General features: G+C 49.0%; 1 protein-coding gene across 2 annotated transcripts in view; it reads right to left on the reverse strand.

Moving 5' to 3' along the window:
- The window catches only part of ABL1 (ABL proto-oncogene 1, non-receptor tyrosine kinase), a gene marked incomplete at both ends in the record, with an annotated part of 98,788 nt that overhangs the window by 29,414 nt on the left and 49,297 nt on the right, over positions 1-20,077 (reverse strand). Inside the window, one exon of one of the 2 annotated variants that reach the window (XM_084238430.1) lies at positions 6,576-6,654. The exons of the other annotated variant lie outside the window; for it this stretch is intronic. Within the exon in view, the coding sequence (XP_084094556.1) occupies positions 6,576-6,654 (79 nt within the window). Of the gene's footprint in view, positions 1-6,575; positions 6,655-20,077 lie in introns of those variants that run through there. 2 annotated transcript variants of the gene reach the window in all.

Raw genomic sequence — 20,077 nt, forward strand, 5'->3', positions numbered from 1 at the left:
ACGTGCCTGGAGCGCCCCAATCCCCACGTCTGGAACAGGACGGAGAAAAGACACAGTACAGATGACAAGCAAGTGCGACCTGACTGGGAAACCATGAAGATCTAGGAAATGCAACAGTTTTTTGTCTTAATGGAAGGTAAACCGTCTCCCAGACCCTGCAACAGGAGGAACGTGAACGTACACTTCTCTGCTTTCAAAGGAAAACAGGGCTTGCCGGTCTCCGAGCCCTCTACCTCGCTACCTCGCAGCACGGCGGGTTCCACAGCCTCCACCACTGTCTGCGGGAGGAGTGAATGGGACTGTGGGGGGAGGGGGGCCCCCCATCTGCCCCGTGCTGAGCCCCCCTCCCTGCCTTGGGGAGCCGCTGCCATAGGAGCACCTTTCTTCTGTCACTCACCGAAAGCCGCCCTTGCAGGCCCAGGCCCAGGCCCGGGAGGGTTTGGAAGCCCTCACTCCGCATTTCCTGCGCTCCTTTCCAGTGTCACCACCAGCCCTGGGTCAGTTTAGACCAGGGCCGCTGAAGTGAAGGGGTGGGCAGTTTCCCCAGAAAGTCTCTTAGCCGTTATTATTGCCCTCGCTGATCCGAGTTTTAAAAAAAGGGGGTGGAGCCTCCCTGGTGGCGCAGCGGTTGCGCACTGGGTTGTGAAGCTGCCCGCGGCCTCTGCAGAGCCGGTTCGATCCCCGGCCACCGGAGGAGGGTCCCACATGGCGCGCAGACCTCTCCTGCCGCCCGCTGCTCCCCTCAGCAGTGTACTTCGGTCCTTCTGCCTGCTCTGCTCCCCGCTCTGGCTCTGGTGAATTCTCTCACCCTCCCGTGCTTCTGACTGTACCCGGTGCTTGCATAAATAAATAAATAAATCTAAAAAAAAGAAAATAATTTTAAAAAATAAAACAAAAAATAAAAAAAGGGGGCGGTGGTTGGCTCTAAAAAGCAACGGCCAATGTCATGCACGGTCCGTGTGAAAGTACTAGTGCACAAGGATCGCGGCGAAATTTCAGGACTGGCAGGACGGACAAGGGGCAGGTCTGAGAGTGAATTTAAGGTGAGCAGGCTGAAGTGGGTGCAGCTGCAGGCGGCGAAGTAACAGCTAATACTCTCCCAGCCTCGCTGAGTGCCAGCTCTGTGCCAGCAATTCCACTGCTGAGAACCCCAATTCCTCTGCTTGGAACCCCCGCAGCCTGGTTAAGCAGACTCTGCTGTCCTGGCATGTGGGCGGAGATGCTCAGGGCCTCTCCTCCCTCCAGTTGGGTCTGATCTCCCTTACTGGGCTCCTGCTCTGCGTCTGCCCCACGATGGCGCTGCTGCTTCTTCTGGATCTTCTGCTCCCTCCGCTCTGGCTATCCTCCCTGTCCTCTGTCTTCCCGGACAGATAGATTTTGCTCAACACCAAGCAGGAGAGTTTCCTGACCTCTCCAGACCCCGCCTGGCTCTCCTCTTGCTCCTCTAGTGCCCTTCTTCCGTCTCCTATCACCAGCACGCAACACAGTAAGGCAGAAGATCTAGGATGTGGGTCAAGAAAAGATTTGAAAACCAATTTCTGAGAGTTACAACCCTCATCATCTAAGGACAAAACTACATTCTCAAAAGTAAGAACCCAGTGAGCTATTCTTTCCAACAGCTTCGGAAGATCACTTTACTAGGCAAGGAAACAAGACTGACCGTTGTTAGGGTTGGGTGATGAGCACAAGGGGGTTTGTTACACGATGTGCCTCTGCTGCAGGTTAAAACTGTTCCATTAAAAAACTAACCGAAGAATTTATTTTATATTATGATCCACCATTACAGAGAAAAGGTTAAGTTCTTTCATTGGCCCATTTGAGCTTTAGTTCTTGATTTTAACTTAATTCTATAATAAATGATGTATGTTCAGTAGTTCTTATATTTTTAAATAGTCCCGTTTAATCAAGATGTAATTACATGTGACACGTGACACTGCAAGTTTCAAGTGCTCAGCACAATGACTTGTGGGCACCTGCAACTGATCACAGCGCGCACAGCTAACGCCCATCACTTCAAGGTCACACCTTTCCCTGTGACGAGAATGTCTCAGTCCCTCTCTTCAGTTTCAGCCTCACAGCGGGCCACTGCTTGCCACTGCCATGCTGCTCCATCTTGCTGCACATTTAAAAAAATCTATCCACTGATGTCTTTTCCTGTTTCTATTTCAGATCAGTGATCACACTGGAGAAATTCCAACTTGATTTTACAATAAGGTAGCGGGTAGTGTGAGATTTTCAGTTTTCACATGTTGGGGCTGTAGATACACTGCCTCTGGAGAGAAATAAAATGTCCACCTTGAGCCAATGGGAGTTTTCCTTCCACAATGAAAATAGTCACCACTGGGTAAGAGAGGCCAGAGGAAGGGAAGATACCTTTTGCTTAAAACCAAGGACAGGAAGTATTCATTGTATACATCAAGGCAGACTTGGAAACAAAAGTTTCCAGAACAGCAAGAAAAGCTAGGATGGTTTGGCTCAATTCTATCATCACTTCAGCCATTAGAGTAGGGGGCAGCAGCAACATTTCAGACTGCAAAGCACTAGTTTAAAATCGCAACAGTTAACCTGTGGAATTCTGGCTCAGGGCCCTAGAAATGACAGCACCGGACTCACGGAGCTACCTGTCCAAGGGCGCAGCAGCCTGTGGGCGTGGGGTTCAGGCTGGCACGCCTCAGGGAGAAGGGGGCTCAGCAATACCCTCGTCACACATGGCTGGACTTTACGACACTCCCAAAGGCCCGCCCGGAGGTATAAACACAAACACTGAGTGCTCTCTTGGTTTCAAAACTTTCACCTAAGTCACCTCGCGGTTCTTAACAGTCTTCTGAGGTGGGCCCCATGCAGAAGTCAGGACTGTCTTAGAGACATGGAAACTAAAGCTGAAGGAGGTCAAGTTCCTTTTTTTTTTTTTAATTTAAAGATTTATTTATTTAGGGCCTCCCCGGTGGCGCAGCGGTTGAGCGCTGGGTTGCGAAGCTGCCTGCGGCCTCTGCGGCGCCGGTTCGATCCCCGGCTGCTCCCCGGCCACCGGAGGAGGATCCCACATGGTGCGCAGACCTCTCCTGCCACCCGCTGCTCCCCTCAGCAGTGTACTTCGGTCCTTCTGCCTGCTCTGCTCCCCGCTCTGGCTCTGGTGAATTCTCTCACCCTCCCGCGCTTCTGACTGTACCCAGCGCATGTATAAACAAAACAAACAAACAAATATAATAAATAAATAAAAACATGCCTCTATAAAAAAAAAAAAAGTTTTTTAAAGATTTATTTATTTATCTATACAAGCACTGGGTACAGTCAGAAGCACGCGAGGGTGAGAGAATTCACCAGGGACAGAGTGGGGAGCAGAACAGGCAGACTAACGAAATACACTGTTGAGGGGAGCAGCGGGCGCGGCAGGAGAGGTCTGAGCGCCATGTGGGACGCTCAGCGGGGGATGGAACCGGCGCTGCAGAGGCTGTGGGCAGCTTCGCAGCCCAGCGCTCAACCGCTGCGCCACCAGGGAAGGCCCAGGACAGGCTTTCTATTGGGTCCCAGAAAGCACCTCAGATGTTGTTACTAAGCCAGGGGAGCCCATGGTACCCTCATAAGAGTATTTAGAGAGCGGACGTTGCTCTGAAGCTCACATTCTAAACGTGTCTCTGACTCTGGCACCACGTACAGCATTTGCCAGACGGTTAAGTGCTGAAAAGAAGCCTTTAAAAACAGGGTCTTAAAATAAATTGTGCAAGTTCCAGAAAAGTTCATTTCACGGACATCAGTGTTTGGTTCCCCAAGACAAAACTAACTTGTCCACGTGCAACAACCGCACACGTGATTCACACGCGCACACGCAAAGCGGGAAAAGGATGGCTGCTGCTCGAGTTCCCTTTCAGATCTCTCTAGGAAGAAGGAACCAGAAACCCCGTGTTTGAAGTGGACCCGAGATTATATATAAAGCTGAATGTGGTCACGGTGAAGAGATACTGCTGTAAACACACATTTCCACAAAGTGGGAGCACAAACTTCAACAGCTATAAAAGCTCCCCCGCATTCACTATTTCTACAAGGGCACGCAGTCTCCCGAGTGACTCCCTCTGGGTAGGGAAACTGAAGAGGAGACAGAATTACTTTCCCCTAACTACTCTTCTAGAATCTTTTATCATTCACAGCTATTTCAGATACATGACAAATTTTAACTCCACACTAGTAATGATTTTTACCATTATTAGTTTTCTTTTTTTTTCCCTTAAGATTTATTTATTTATTTATACAAGCACTGGGTACAGTTAGAAGAAGCACGGAGGGTGAGAGAATTCACCAGAGCCAGAGCAGGGAGCAGAACAGGCAGAAGGACCGAAGGACACTGCTGAGGGGAGCAGCGGGCACGGCAGGAGAGGTCTGCGTGCCATGTAGGACCCTCGCCCTGCGTCTGGGGATCGAACCGGAGCTGCAGAGGCTACGGGCTGCCCAGCGCTCAACCACTGCAGCCACCAGGGAGGCCCCATCATTAGGTTTCTAAAGAGAAAGAAAATCACCCTTCCTTCCTCCAGGCACCAGCAGTTCTGAAGATAGCGCATCACACCCACAGGGGTCCCCAGGGCTCAGTCAGTCAGCGAGGCCCAGGGTGGCTGAAACAGGCCTCTCCAGGCAGGACTGCTGGGGTCAAATCCCAGCACCCCACTTGCTGGCTCTGGGACCCCAGACAAGATCTTAACCTTTCAGTTTCCTCATCTATAAACGGCATTAACCACACAGCCATCATGGGAAATAAGTGAATTAAGTCAGATGGAGTCTCAACCGTCCCACTCAAAGCCCCACTCAGAGCCTGTAAGGGATGGCCCCAGGCCAGCAAGGCACAATTCAACCTTCTGAGACAGAACAATGGAAACTCTGACCACATTCAATTCTCTCCGTGACCTGAGAAGCCTGGGCCCCAAGTGGGTGTCAATAAACACTGATTGATTGATTTAGGATGTCAGTGAAAACAGAAAGGCTGGATTGCTTATCCAGATGTCGCAACTGTTTCCCCCAAGAACTAAGAGCACGTCCAATTTTTAAACGATGGCTGAGCTAAGGACGCCCTAACTTCTCTCAACTACAAAACAAGGATTGCGTTTACTTACTCTAATTAAACGTAACGAAGAAATAAGGAGAGCACACTCACAGGAAGGAATCCAGGGAGACACCTTCCTGGGTGCTGCCCTGACCCCAGGCAGCTGCTGCTCCAGAACTGTTTTCTTTGAGATCTGAGTCAGCATTATTTTGAGACCTGCTGGAATAAGACACTTGGAGCCCCCCACCCCCCAACAATTAAACCAGCCAGGTACAAGCACCAATCTCCAGTGTGTCCCCAGGAAAACAAAACCCTGTCACAGCTTTGCAGTGACCTAAACTTTCCTCCAGGCGGTTACAAAAGTCCATTCATCCACTGGGGGGGGGGGGCAGTCATCTGCAAAATGGAGATGCTAAGGCCTAACACTAACTCGTCACAGATGTAAACGAGAATGCCCTCAGAATTTTGAGCATCTAGAAAAATAATTGAGGTATTAACTGAAGTGGGTTTTGCCTGCTCAGATGCCAACTTTTAGGGGCAAATAAACCATCTCTTCCTGCTGCCAAGGCCGGAAATCCCATAGAGGGAAGGGGGCCCGCATAGACACAGCTTGGGGTTCACCTGTATCACCCGTGTTCACTCCAGGTGGGTCCTCAGGTCAAAAGATGGGGAAAAACAAAGATGGAAGGAAAGCAAAAACGGGGTGAGCCACCAAGGAGGCCCACGTCCTTCTCCATGAAGCCCACATGGCCCCGGAGGGCTCCACAGCAGGGTCCTCGCTCACAGCGAGCGCCGCCGTCCTGTCCCAGCCTGGATTCTGGATGAACAGAACGCAACCGCAGGCGCGGGGCCCCTGGGCCTCCAGAGGCCCCGGCCTTTCTGATGAAGGCAACAACCTGGGGTGACCAGACCGCACGTCGGACCAACTTCAGACCCATCTTGACGCTGCAGGAGGAGGACCCCGCATCCTCAATTTGCTTTTTCCTTCCCTTCAGCTGTCCCCTTATTAGGACAAAAAACGAAAGACAAGTAACAGGAAGAAAACACTGCCGCCGGGGAAGAGGCCCGGGAAGAGGCGCGCAGGGCGAGCCCAGGCGCGGGCCTCCCCGCGGCTTGGCCCAGGGGCGCGCGGGCCCCCTCCCGCCCCGACCCTGCCAGGCTCGCCGGAAAGGCCTGCCGAGGAGCCGCGCCCGCCCTTGCTCCCACGGAGCCCGCCCCAGGCCTGGCCGCTCCGCGGCGCGCAGGGAAGATGGTGGAGGGGCCGGGAGCGCGAAACTGTCCATACATGGTAGAGCCGCGGCCCTTTGTGCGGACGCTCCACGGAAATCACGTTCACAACCACGGGGCCCTTTCTAACCCCCACTTCCCGCGCAACGTGGACGCCCCACGCGTGGGCGCAGGCCCCGGAGGCCCGCGGGGGCGCTTTCGCCAAGTTTCTCGGGGCGCCCCGCGGTGGGGCCGCGCCCGCGGGCGGACGTGGGTTCCCGCGGGCGGGGGCGCCGGCCAGGCCCGGGCAGACCCGGCGGCGGCCGCGGCGGGCGCTCACCTTCCAGGTAGCAGCTGGAGGACGAGGAGAGCCCCTTCTTGGACTTGCAGCCCACCAGCTTCAGGCAGATCTCCAGCATCTTCGCGCGCCGGCGGCGTCGGGCCGGCCCCCCTCGCTCCGCGGCCCGCTCAGGCCCGGCCCGCCCCGCTGGCCCCGCGCGCCGTCCCGCGCCCCCGCGGCCCCGCCATGCCGCCCGCGCCCGCCCCGCCGCGTCTCCGTCCCGCTCCGGGCGCGCCGGTTAACAAAGGGCCCGGCCCGGCCCGCGAGGCCCGCCCCCGCCGCCTTAACCCGCTCGGCGCCGCCCCGCCCCGCCCGCCCCGGAGCCCCGCGGGGACGCGGCTCGCGGCTCCTGGCGCCGGGGCGCGCGGCCCCACACCCCGAGGAGGCGCGGGCGGCGCGGGCGGCCCTGGCTGGCGGGGCCGCGGCGGCCTCGGAAACGCGCCGCACCCCGGGCCGAGCCCCCCGCCCCGCCCGCACGTGCGTGGCGCCGGCGAGCTCTGGGCCGGAGAACTTGGTGAATAATGCACATTCCTCGGGAATTGCCAGTCCGGGTGGCTCGTCTGCTCCGCGAGCTCACTCTGGGGGAGCTAGCTCGAGGGGTGTAGGAGGACGAACAGCCGGCGCGTGAAGCCCACGGGACGGCGCACAGGTATGCAGCACCTTGGTCGAACCCCACATCCCGCCCCGCGGGGCTGGGGCAGGAGAGACGCCCAAGGTCAGATGCCCGAGTCCACGCGAAGGGAATTCAGTGTCCGCGGCGGCTCCAGAGGCAGGGCCTGCATCTCCCCCTTGGCGTCCTTTTCTTCCGCAGAAAACGTGCCCCCTTCCCCGGGGGTTGTTCAAAACCCATTTCACTGCTGTGTTGGGCGCAAATCTTTTTACAGCTACGGTTATGAGTGAAACAGACAATGCTGTAACATGTTAAAATAACAATAATCACAATAATGTGTTACTTGGCACGAAACCAGAAGTCCAGATCTGTGGGACGCAATGGGGAACCTACCCATACCAGATAATTTAATAAAAATCAGATACATTTCAATAACAATAGGAAACACAATTTATTTAATCAATAGTGTCAGTTAACTAAATTGCAACAGGGAGACAGTTACTTTCTTCCCTCTGGAGCCCCTGAACAATGCAGCTCAGTGTGTGCAGATCTCACACTTGTCAGCCTTGTGAGAAGCCAGCTCCCTACCTGACAGCAGTGTATTTGCACTATGAGGAAAATGGGATTATTACCCTTAAGTTGAGGGAAGTCAAGCACCTTGCCCAAGGCCCTAATAGCTGAACAGGCAGTGCTGGGCTCACCCAGGTGGGTCTGGCCCCAAGACCATCAGGCTCCTCCTGACCAGTGGCTTATGCAGGCCCCTCCAACCTGGAATAAATTCCAAGTCGATTAGCGCTTTGCAGATGTGCTCTTCGGTTAAGTGACTAAGGGGGTCATGTGGAAGGCTTTCAGAGGAAGCCTGGGTTGAGACCCAGTGATCAGCCCCAGAAGCCACGCTGGACTCAAACGTTGTAATTTCCAGCCTATCCTGTAAGGACAAAATCCCGGGTTTCTTCAGTATACCAGGAATGGCTAAGTAACAAGATCTTTGCTTAGGTCTCCCAAAAATAGCACATAAAAATTCAAGATTGGACTGGATGTGAGTAGCGTATGTCACAGGGATTCTCAGCCAGGGGTCATTAACTTTTCACAAGTGTTCTGCCAAATTCTGATCCATGCACAAAATGTGTTTTTCCTGTAGCTGAGGGACCTACAGTTAGTGTCATGGTACTAGGTCAGGTTTCATGAGCACCCAAGAAAGCAGGTCAGGGAGGGTGGCGCAGGGAACCTGGTCATGGGAGACAAGTGCAAGGGTTGTGGGTGCTCTCTGGAATCTGGGAGCACTGCTGCTGGCAGAGAGACAGTGTGTCATGACTGCTGATTTATTTAGTGTTGGCTCGACTCTCTCCACCTCCGAGTGTAATGCCAAAAATAAAATCCAAAAAACGCCACCGGTACAAACAAGCTGAAAATGCGATGCCTGTGTTGGTGCGATTCTGGAAAGGCAAAGGGCGTGGGGCTAACTGTTGTTATGTAGCAGGGTAGTATGTGTACTGGCAGCTTAGTGTCAAGAATTACACATTACTGGGCATTTCTTGCATTTCTAACCATAAGCATGGATACTATCAGTTAATACAGGCCCAGAAATCTATTTGCATGTATGTACTTCATATCGGGAGGTAACTTTGTTTTTAAAAGCTGATGATTATTACTAATAGTCTATCTTGAGTCTGAAATGACCTTCTCCTCTTACATCCTCTTAAAATGACTAATGCTCATAAACTGTGTCCAAATCTTTAAAAAATGTTATAAAACTCTGCATCAACAGGTCTGGCAGAACACTGAATTAGCAGCAACAAATGTTGAAAACAAGGCTGAAGTCTACACAACCACACCGAGGCTTGTGAGACTCTGTGATGGCAAATAAAGGAGGGACTTAATTTTCTTACTAGAATGACAAAAAGTCCAGGAAGTACTCCTTCTAAGCAACCTTCAACCTTAAGTCATTAACTTTAAAAAAAAACAAAGAAATGGGAAAAACTATGAGCTACTGTTTGCTGAGCTGCATTCAGCTTGGGAAAGGAATTGAATTTTAACGGCACCAAAGATGTGCCGGGCACCTACCTCAAGCCTCACAACAACCCCATGAACTTTGTGTGGTTTAAATCCATTTCACAGATAAGAAAACTGAGGGGGAGGTTGGTATTCAAGTTCACATATCTCGGAAGTAGTCAAGTCCAAAGTACTCGAACTTTCCAAAATACGTAATTTGCAATTTAAGCGAAAGGTGGATCACACGAGCAAAGCCAGAGGGGAGGAGCAAAGCCCTTGGGGATGGGCATGCTATTCCACGTGTTCATGCCCACAAAGCCCACTTTCTCTGCTGCAAACACAGTCTGGTGAGAGCTGGGGGCCCAGTGTGCACCCAAATGCAGGAGAACACAGCTTAGTAAATGGCCACATTGACCTATTTTTGCTGCTGTAAAAGGACACGCATGCCTCTTTAAGTCTCAGAAATTTCCAGTAGGATGATACTACTTGTTGGTCAAGTGTCACACAGGCCTGGTGACTCTGGGTGGGGCAAACTGGGGAAAGAGGGGAAGCAAGGCGAGGAGGCTAGCTACAATACAGGCAACCTGGTTCCAAAACTCAGATTTGCCACTAACTGTGGTGGCTTGGACAAGCAACTTCCCCTCTCGGAGCCTCACATGTAAAACTGGGTGGGTGGGAGTAAAAGTAGCTTTCTTGGAGGGCTATGAAGATTAGACAAAAGGTAATGATAGAAGTTGCTCAATAAACAGTAGCAAGTGTGATTTCCAAAAGAGAAGACTCTATATCAGGTGATGGTTCGTGTTCCTGCCCAAGACTTACTGGGACTAAGTCAAGAGCTAAAATTAACAAAAGTGATATGTGAAAATGATTCCAGAAAGCAGTCTGAGGGAATGAAAGCAGTCTGGAGATTTTCCAAGGAAATCAATTTATTTTATTAAAGGAAAGAAATACTAGCTATGGGGTAGGGGTAGCAACTAAGGTTCAAATGTCACACAGAGTCCTAACTTTAATCCTAAAGCCAAGGTTTTGCAACCACAGCTTTGTGGCAAACACCAGCTCCACACCCCACATCTTTAGTGGGGCCTGCTTCAAACCCAGGACTGGATGTACAGGCTGAACACACAATTGTCTTTCAGATTATGCTATTTGTTAATCCTCTTGTTATTTCCAGACTTACAGTTGGGGGGGGGGGCTGCCTTAAAGTAAATCCACTTTCCAGAAAATCTCATTACAGCAAAACTCTAATACATTTTTATAATTAATAAGCCAAACATAACTAGTAGACAATTTTTCTCCAGGAGGAAATGGGTATTATTAATATGCCCATTTTATTTTCACTAATTTTTATTTTCAATCAAAATAATATACACACATGATTAAAAATCAAACTCTTGTAATAAAAACAGCAGTCCCCAATTCCACAACCTGGTTTGTTTCCCCAGAAGCAGCCTCCTTCAGATTTCTAACATCCTCATATTGTTGCTTCTGGATTCATCAGTTTTCCACATCTTCTGCTAACTACAGCTATAAGACTATCATCTCCTCCAACCTCCTTAAACAGTAGAAAAAAAATCACAACTTTTAGTCACACTAATGGTATTTACATTATTATGATGTAAATATTGTTCACTGCTCTGACAATAACATACTATGATATTTCCTTTATTATATAACTTTATCTTGCAAATATTGCCTTGATTTTATTCATTTGATTTGTCTTCTATATAAACCAATTACTATTCCCTCCTCCAATATTTCAAAGATCTGTCAAATACCTAAGAGTATTTTGCCAAACTCTAAATATTGGTTCTATTTACTTTCTTACATCCTTGTTTTGCTGGAATAAAATTCCAATAGAGGGCCTCCCTGGTGGTGCGGGCAGTTGAGTGGAGCACTGTGAAGCTGTCTGCAGCATCTGCAGTGCTGGTTCGATCCCCACCAGCCTCGGAGCAACCCACATGGCGAGCAGACCTCTCCTGTCTTGCCCGCTGCTCCCCTCAGCAGTGTGCTTCCAGCAATCTGCCTGTTCTGTTCCCCACTGTCTCTGGTGAATCCTCTCACCCTCCTGCACATCTGGCCTGTACCCTGGTTCTTGTATAAATAAAATTTAAAAAAAGAAACTTAAAAAAAAATTCCAATAGAGTCCTTAAAAAACAGCAACAACAACAACAAACACCCTGGGTGCATGACAAAGTTTGGGATAGTTTGGCTGGGTATAGAATTCTAGCTTGAAAATAATTTTTTCCCACTAAACTTTGAAAGTATTTCTCTATCTTCTAGTTTTCAGTATTATTGTTTAGAAATACAATCATACTCTGATTCTTGATCCTGAACATATGACCTGCTTTTCTCTTTGGATGTTTTTAGGATCTTCTAATCCTTTGGAGTTCTGACATTTCACAATGCTATGGCTCAGTGTGAGTCTTTTTTCCTGTATTAATTATGCCAGGCACTTGGGGGCTAATCCAGAGCTCTAGCTCTAGAAAACATACATGTGACTATGCTCTGAAATTTTTCCTGATATTTACTGTTTCCTAATCGCTTCTCGGCCTTTTGGCTAAGATCAAGTGTAGTATATTTACTGTTTCCTAAATTCTCTCTCTTTTTTTTTTTTTTGGCAGTTCTATCCTGAAACAGCCATCATAAAGAGAATCCCCAAATGTTGGTATGGGTGGGGCTTTTCTCCAGGGCCATTCAATTTTTCCTTTTCCCCCAGAAAAGAATCTTTCTATGACTTCTCTGTTAAGGCCCTGGCTCACAGGGATGGGATGAGGGCTAAGGATCTCACTGTTCAGGGCCTCCTTGGTGGCGCAGGTGGTTGAATGCAACACTGTGAAGTTGTCTGCAGCCTCTGCAGCATGGGTTAGATTCCGGCCGGCGATCTCCTCTCCTGTCTTGCCCGCTACTCCCCTCAGCAGTATATTTCAGTCAGGCTGCCTGTTCTGTACCCTGCTTTGTCTCTGGTGAATCCTCTCACCCTCCCACACATCTGGCCTATACCCTGGTTCTTGTATGCATGAACAAATAAATCTTTAAAAAAAAAAAAAAGAATCCCACTGTTCAGTATGCAGATTAAAAAAAAAATCTGTTCTTGCCCACCTACAGTTTTCAGCCCCATGCCTTGTCTGCACCCATGCTGAGGAAATGCCCCTGGGTCCATTGCCTTTATAGGGCAAGTTCTCAATATGACACCTCCAGTCAAGTAGGTGAGGAGGGAAGCTGAGGAAGGATGTGAAAAGTCTGAACACTTCCTTTATAGGCTTCCAACTGATTTCTTCAGTTGTAGCTATAGACCCAGCTACAACATTGCCTCTAATTTCTGGTTCTCCCACTCGGTTCTTAAGACGCAAACAGGGGCCTCCCTGGTGGTGCAAGGGGTTGAGTCGCAGCACTATGAAGCTACCCGTAGCCAATGCAGTACAGGTTTGATCCCCTGACAGAGAGCTGACCCATACAGCCCAGCAGACCTCTCCCGTCTCGCCAGTTGCTCCCCTCAGCAGTGTATTTCAGTCAATGTGCCTGTTCTGTTGTCCACTCTATCTCTGGTGAATCCTCTCACCCCCACCCTGGGCACCTCTGGCCCGCACCCCTGTTCTTGTATGCATAAATAAATAAATTTTTTTAAAAAAGAAGAAATTAAGCTTTTGCTTCCCCAATTCTGCTATATCTAATACCACTGTGACTGCCTTCCATTTTCTAAGAATGTGTTCATCTTTCTTACTCACTTATCTTTTGGTTTTCATGCATTTTCACTTTGATACCTGTCTTTATGGTCTTATCAGTAAAACTTGGGGAGGGAATAGAGATAAAAACATGTTTTCAAATCATATAATAAGAAAAAAAAAAACAACCAACAGGTCCTTCAATCTGTAAACATTTTAAATCAGAATCTATTTTGCTCATTTTACAGATGAGAGACAACTGAGGCACAGACAGGTTAAATAACTTGCCCAAGGTTTGCGCAGCAAGTTAGTGGCAGAGCCACAAACCCAAATCTCCAAGTAACATGTTAGATTTTCCTCCATTATATATTACCCCCTAAGTGCCTATAATTAAAAACTGTCAGGCCAGTTTTAGGACACCAGGTTAAAAACCTAAAATTTATTGTAAACTACAGGTTTCAAATCTTAATTTTGCGGGTGGTGGAGAATCAAACAACCAAACCCTGAGTTCTCAAATCCAATTATGACACCGTACCTTAAAGTTAAGTTATAAACAGATGTTATTAAGCAAAAATAGTGTGGGATAGTCTCATTAAACTTCAAGTGCTTAAATTCAATTTGAAGAGGTTTTGAGTGTTTTCACAAATTGTCTTTGTCCCTTTCTTTTGGTTAACTTTTGAAATAAATGCAACAGAATCTTATTTTAAATTATGAATAGTTTTGTTTTTAACCTGAATACTAAATAAAGACCAGGATATCAACAAATCAAAAATAGCAACATCACAAAAAGGCTTCAAACAATTATCTTTTTAATAATGCAAATTAAGCATACTTTACATAGAAACAATTGCTCAAAGAGAAGTCCCAGCATGGGTTACTAACTAGGAGTATTACTTTTACTTTCAAACACATTGCTCTTGGCTTTTATAGTTTTGTTAACTTTGAACTGGGAAACCAGGGGTTAATTTTTTTCCTCTCTTCTCTTAGACTGAAAGAATCTGCGAAAGCAGCAGACCAGGCCTAGGCGATCACATTACTTTGGGGGTGGGGAGGAAGGCAGCTGGAGGGGAGAGTGGGGAGAAGGGCGAGAAGGGAAAGAAAACAAGTTGTCTGAAGTTCCCCGCAGCATGAGCCCCAGCAGGGATTAGGGGGTACGTGGAGGAGCCCGTGTTTATTCAAGTTATCTCTGGGGCAGCTGTAACAGGCTCTGAAAGCACAAACCCCTTGGTATGAGGGCCCCTCTGTGGCCTAGAACTGCACCCAGGAAGCAGATCTCTTGGTAATCGTTGCCAAGGCTGAAAGCCTAGAAATGAAACACTAAAGGAGGGTTATGTTTGTTTCTTGCAAACATTCAGTACCAATTTGTTTTGTTGTCAAGGTTTTTAAACACACACAAAGGACAAATGGATCCAGAAGATTTCTTCCTGCTTGTTAGAAATCCCCATTGTCCTCAGAGAAGCAATGGCACCTCAAGATGACACAGGACTGCTCCTCCTCCTAAAGCAAGGGTCTGGCATGTTAACCCAAGAAGAAAGGAGACCACGGCGGCCACGGCGAATGCTGGAGAAACTGTCACTGAGGGCACTGCAGTGATGTCTGAAGGAAAGAGCCACTTGAAAAGGTTATAAAACAGAGTTCTGCTTTCAAAGAGCACCCGGCCTTCTAGAAGCTGCCCTCGTCTGCCTTCTTTCCTATCATCTTATGAATATAACATCCATATCCAGTACAGCAACCCCCAAATCTATTTAATTCCTAGGTTATTTTCACATTTCCTAAGCAATGTTCCTATTTATGGCCACTTCACCATAAAGAATGTTCTGGTGCAATTCTAAAACGACAGTAAAATTAACTCCTCAACAAAGTTTAGGCCAGTAATTCACATCAATTAGACTTTCTTTGATTGAAAATGAATGGGGGACCTCCCCGGTGGCGCAGCGCTTGAGCGCTGGGTTGCGAAGCTGCCCGCAGCCTCTGCAGCGCCGGTTCGATCCCTGGCTGCTCCCCGGCCACCGGAGGAGGGTCCCCCATGGCGCGCAGACCTCTCCTGCCGCCTGCTGCTCCCCTCAGCAGTGTACTTCGGTCCTTCTGCCTGCTCTGCTCCCCGCTCTGGCTCTGGTGAATTCTCTCACCCTCCCATGCTTCTGACTGTACCCAGTGCTTGTATAAATCAATCAATCAATCTTTAAAAAAAAAATGAATGGGAATCCCACACAGACTGGTTATGGGGGACCCTCCCTCTGTTCTCTCTCACTCTCAACCCCTAAGTTTTAGATGGACACTCTGCCCACGCATAAAGAGTACATTTCCCAGCCTCTCTGGCACCCAGGCTTTACCATGTGACCAATTCAATAGTGAGTGAGCAGAAATGTAGGCCTTCTGGGCCTGGTTCTTAAAAGGAATGGGCATGGCCCCTCTCACTGCTTCAGGGGGACGGGATAGCTGGAAGGCACAGTGGCCATTTGGATCCTGAGCTAGAATCCACATCTTAAAAGAACAAGATGGAAGTGTTTGACCCTGTGGCGTCCCCGCACACTCCTATGGCTGCCAACCTCTGCCTGCAATAGGGGAGAGGAGTCAACACTGAGCTTGTTTAAACCACTGGGATTTTGCATCTTTTATAACAGCCATTAAGGCTCCAGGGTGATAATGCTAAATGAACAGCTTCCACAGGCATAAATCTGAAATCTCCCCAAATCAACTGTTCCTTTCCCTTTCCACAACATCTGGCATGGGTGTGATGAAGGTTTAAGAAAAAAAAGAAACACATATTCTATCTTATATCTGTTAAAGAACATGTATCCAGAACAGAAACTCTTACCACTTGATAAGACAATATGCAAACCAACTAAAAAATGAGTAAAAGGGGCCTCCCTACTGGCACAAGGGGTTAAAGTCTCAGCACTATCAAGCTGTCACCAGTCACTGTGGCATGAGTCTGATCACCATGAGTCTGATCCCCGGCTGACCCATATGGCGCAGCAGACCTCTCCTGTCTCCCCACTGCTCCCTCAGCAGTGGATTTCAGTACCCCTGCCTGTTCTGCTCCCCACTCTGTCTCTGGTGAATCCTCTCTACCCCCCCCACCTCTGGCCTGCACCCCAGTTCTTGTACACATAAATAAATAAAAAGAAATCTTTTAAAAAAATGAGTAAAAGCTCCCACATGACATATCCCCAAGAAGACATGTCACACAAGTGGGTAACAGCACATGAACAGATGCTCGGCAAGAAATGGAAGCTAAACTCATAAGGAGATACGCCCTCACAGCCACTCACACAGCTATGCAATCATCAGCAAAAGCAGATAAAGCCAAGTGCTGCTGGGATGGGGGGAGACTAGAAGGTTCAAACGTTGCTGGTGGGAATGTAAAATGGTACAGCTACTCTAGAAAATAGTACGGCAGTTTCTTAAAAGTGGAACACAAGACCCAGCAATCCTACTCCTAGGAATCTGCCCCAGAGAAATGAGAATACACCCCCACCCAAAGACTGACACACGCGTGTTCACAGCAGCACTACGCGCAACAGTCACATACTGGAAACAGCCTACAGGTCCACGGATGGGCGAATGGACAGCCAGATGCCCATCCGAAGAAAGGTGCAGCACTCAACACCGCAGAGGAGCGAAGGCCGGCGTGTGCAGGCCATCCTGTGGCAGGAAAGGGCCACGCGTGGTTACAGCGGGAATTCACCGTGAGCTCAGAGCAGGCAGATCTGCAGAGGCCGTGGGCTGCTGCCTGGGGCCGGTGCGAGACACAGCCCCGGGGCAGAGGGGTTGGCAGGGATGATGGAGATGTTCTAAAGCTGGCCGGTGGCGATAGAGAAATGACCCACACCTCCCTAAGACGGTGGTAGCTGGCATGTAAATTATGCCTCACAAACTGTTACTAAAGAGGGAGAAAGCACGTGTGCTTTGACAGCTTATTCTAGCTGGATGTCACTAACATGAGACAAAGGATGAGAAACGCAAGCGGGGTGTGTGCTCAGTTCCATGCCAGACTGTCCCGCCGCTCGCGTGGCTGGCACCTGGCAGAGGATGCTTCCGATGAGAACTGTGTTCCCAGCGATGACAGCGAAAGTGTTCCCCCGTTCTGACACCTCCCGACTCTCAGTGTGGCTAAGGAGTGTCCACAAAAGGCTCCGTACATATGGACAGAATCAGGACCCGGCTGGCCAAGAGGTGTGGTGCAGGTAGGTTAAAACAGAGATATCGCAGAGCTGGAAGCGCACAGACACGCACCCCGATTTTCAGGAGGCGCGGGGAGTGCGTCTCAGCAGCCGCAGCTTTCCAGTCACACGGCACCACCCCCCCTTTCTGGACAATACAGTCCCAATGGCTAAATCTCATGGAAATGGAGTGTCACGGTAGATTGAGAGCAAAACGTTAATAATAATGCTTAAGATCCTCCGTAGGAAATTTCTATGCGGTAAATGTTTCCAAAGTGCTGAGAGGAGAAACAATCAATTAAATATTGGAATTTATTAACAATAAATATTTCATGAGTCTCCAGCTTCTAATAAACAAAGAAATTGCACAAGTTAATCAATAATTCACAGCGCTGGCCAGTCTTTCTGCTCAGCTCGTCTTATCTGACTTCCGAAGCCACTGAAGGGAAGCCGAGGAGGCGCTTATGCCCGGAGGCAGTGTTGTGGCCGAAGCCCTCTGAGAAGGAATTCCCCAAGAGAAGACTCCAGAAGCCAAGTGTTCTCTGATGCTGAGACCCCACCAATGACCCAAATGTGCCTGACTTCACAGGCCAACCCCACACAGGCGGCAGAACAGTCACGTGGCACAGCAGAACGAGCAACAGCTTCTGCTGTGAAGAGAACTGGGTCTCCTTCACGTCTTGGTCTCATCTGACTGCACAGTGCCCATGAAACTCCTGACTCATCATCCCGTGTCAAAGATTTGACTTGTCAGTCACAGATCTGAGAACGGTCCATTCCGTGGAGCCAGTGGTGCTGAAGATGGTAAAAAGGAAACACACTTCCAGGCCTCAATGTACAGTCTTGACCAAGAGGTGAGGCAGCAGGAGGAGCAGACACCAAAGCGAAGTCCAAATGTGGGCAGGCCTGGCTACCAAGGGCCCGCGCAGGGCTACAGGAGCCCGCAGAGGCCGGGTCTGCCAAAGGTCTCCCGGTAGGGAAAGCGGCAGTGCACACAGTGGAAGCACTTCCTCGTCACCATTTTTCTTAAGAAGCTTAAAAATCAATTAAAAACATACATGTGACCTCACATAGGTGCTCTGTCGCTTCTCTGCCAAGGTGCCAAGAAAACTCAACAGAAAAAGAATAGTCTTTTGAACCCAGGCTGCTGGGACACTGGGCATCCACCTGCAAATGTGATTCTCCATCAATACCTTGCACCACATGCAAAGTGGTCAGAAGCCTACATGTTCAATAAAAACTTAGGAAATTTCTAGAAAAGCAACAGAAAAGAAAATCCTTGTGACTAGATTAGGCAAAGATTCCTTACGCACAATACCTGAAACATGAAACATTAGAGAAATAATGGATAACTGAACCTCAGCATAAATTAAAATTTCCGGTCATCTAAAAACACTTTTAAGAGCATGAAAAGTCCTGGCGCTGACTGAGAGAGATGCCACGTGCCGACGAGAAGGCAGAGCAGTTGGTGTGAGCAGCGGATGGGATGCAAAATGGTATGGTCACCCTGTAAAACCGCCTGGCAGCTTCTCCTAAGCCCAGCATCCACTTAACACGTGACTCAGAAAGTCCATTCCTCATCATTTACCCAGGAGAAGTGAAAGTTAAGTTTCACCCCAAGGCTGCATGTGAATGTTTACAGGAGCTTCACTCCAAAGCATCAAAAACCGGACACTCAGCTGTCTTTTGGTAATAATAGCTCGTGACAGCAGATGAGCAGGAGGATGGATACTCACACCTCGGACCCTGCGCATGCGGGACACCACCCAGCAGGCGGCGTGCACGGTGCGGATCACACGCAACAGCACGGGTGAGTCAAATGCATCATGGCTGATGGCTCCTCACTTTCTAATCCCACATTCCACTGGCATATCCTGCTTTACTGCGAATCGGGGGTCTGGGTCCCCTGCTTGGCGCAGGTCATTGGCACCACTTTTCTGACAGCCTCTGCTCACCGTGTCTGTGTCCTGTTCTATTGAGGTGCATACATTTTGGGGGAGCAAGGCTGGCCCACACTTACCTGACGACAGTATAGTGCAAACATCATGTTTATATGCACTGGGAAACCAAAAAATCCATGACTTGCCTTGTTGCAATACTTGTATTATTGTAGCGGTCTGCTTGGAGCCTGCATGTGATATTCTGTAACAGGCAAAATTCTAGGGATGGAAAGTCAGAAGTGGCTGCTGGGGCTGAGAGGGGGTGGGCAGCCAGAAGAAGGAGGCATGGTGGAGGCAGGGCAGGGCTGCATTGAGGGGGTGATGTCAGAATGCACAGCGCCAGCACTAAAGGGGTGACTTCTACTGTAAGTAAATGATATCAATGAAAATACTATTTTCTTCCCTCAAAGCCCCATTACTCAGGGGAACCCACTGCCCAGAGTTGGGGCTCCCCGGTGCATGGTGCACTCTGAGTGGTCTGACTGGTGGAAGGACAAGAGTGGTGCCGAAGCAGGGCTGTGCCATCGGGGCTCCTTCGGCCCTATGAGACCCGGAGGGGACAGATATTTGAAGGCTCATGTGCCTAATTCACCCAGAACACAAACCATGGCAAAGGGCCTCAGGATTTCTAAGTAGAAAAAGTGTGATGGTGACACAGGTGTCTCTCGTACTGTGCCTCCCCCGTGTTTTAAGTGTTCTCAGTAGTGAGAGTTTGGGAATCACTCTTGAGTTGCCAAAGGGCTCTTAGAGATTGTATATCCATGTTTATATTTTGTATTTGGGCGCAAGTTTCTGTTTTCGTCACTCAACTACCTATTCTAATCCAGTCATACACTTAGCAACTTTAGACGAACTTGACAGGATACGTTACAGATTTCACTGCAAGCAATAACTTAGCAGTCATCACTAACACACTTTTTGTAGCCTCACCCTTACCACTGGATATAATGTCTTCTCTGCCTTTTATTAGTTATGTCTGCAAAGTAAATTAAATTGCATTCTGAGAAGCAGAACATCCACTTTTATATGAAGGTGCAGGATAAAATGTTTTCAAAATACAACCTAGAAAGAAATTCCTTAAACAGTCCAGACATTGGGGTAAAGGTATAGTGACTATTCGACAAAGAGCAGG

This window comes from Talpa europaea, assembly GCF_964194135.1.
Source record: "Talpa europaea genome assembly, chromosome: 7".
NCBI lineage: Eukaryota > Metazoa > Chordata > Mammalia > Eulipotyphla > Talpidae > Talpa > Talpa europaea.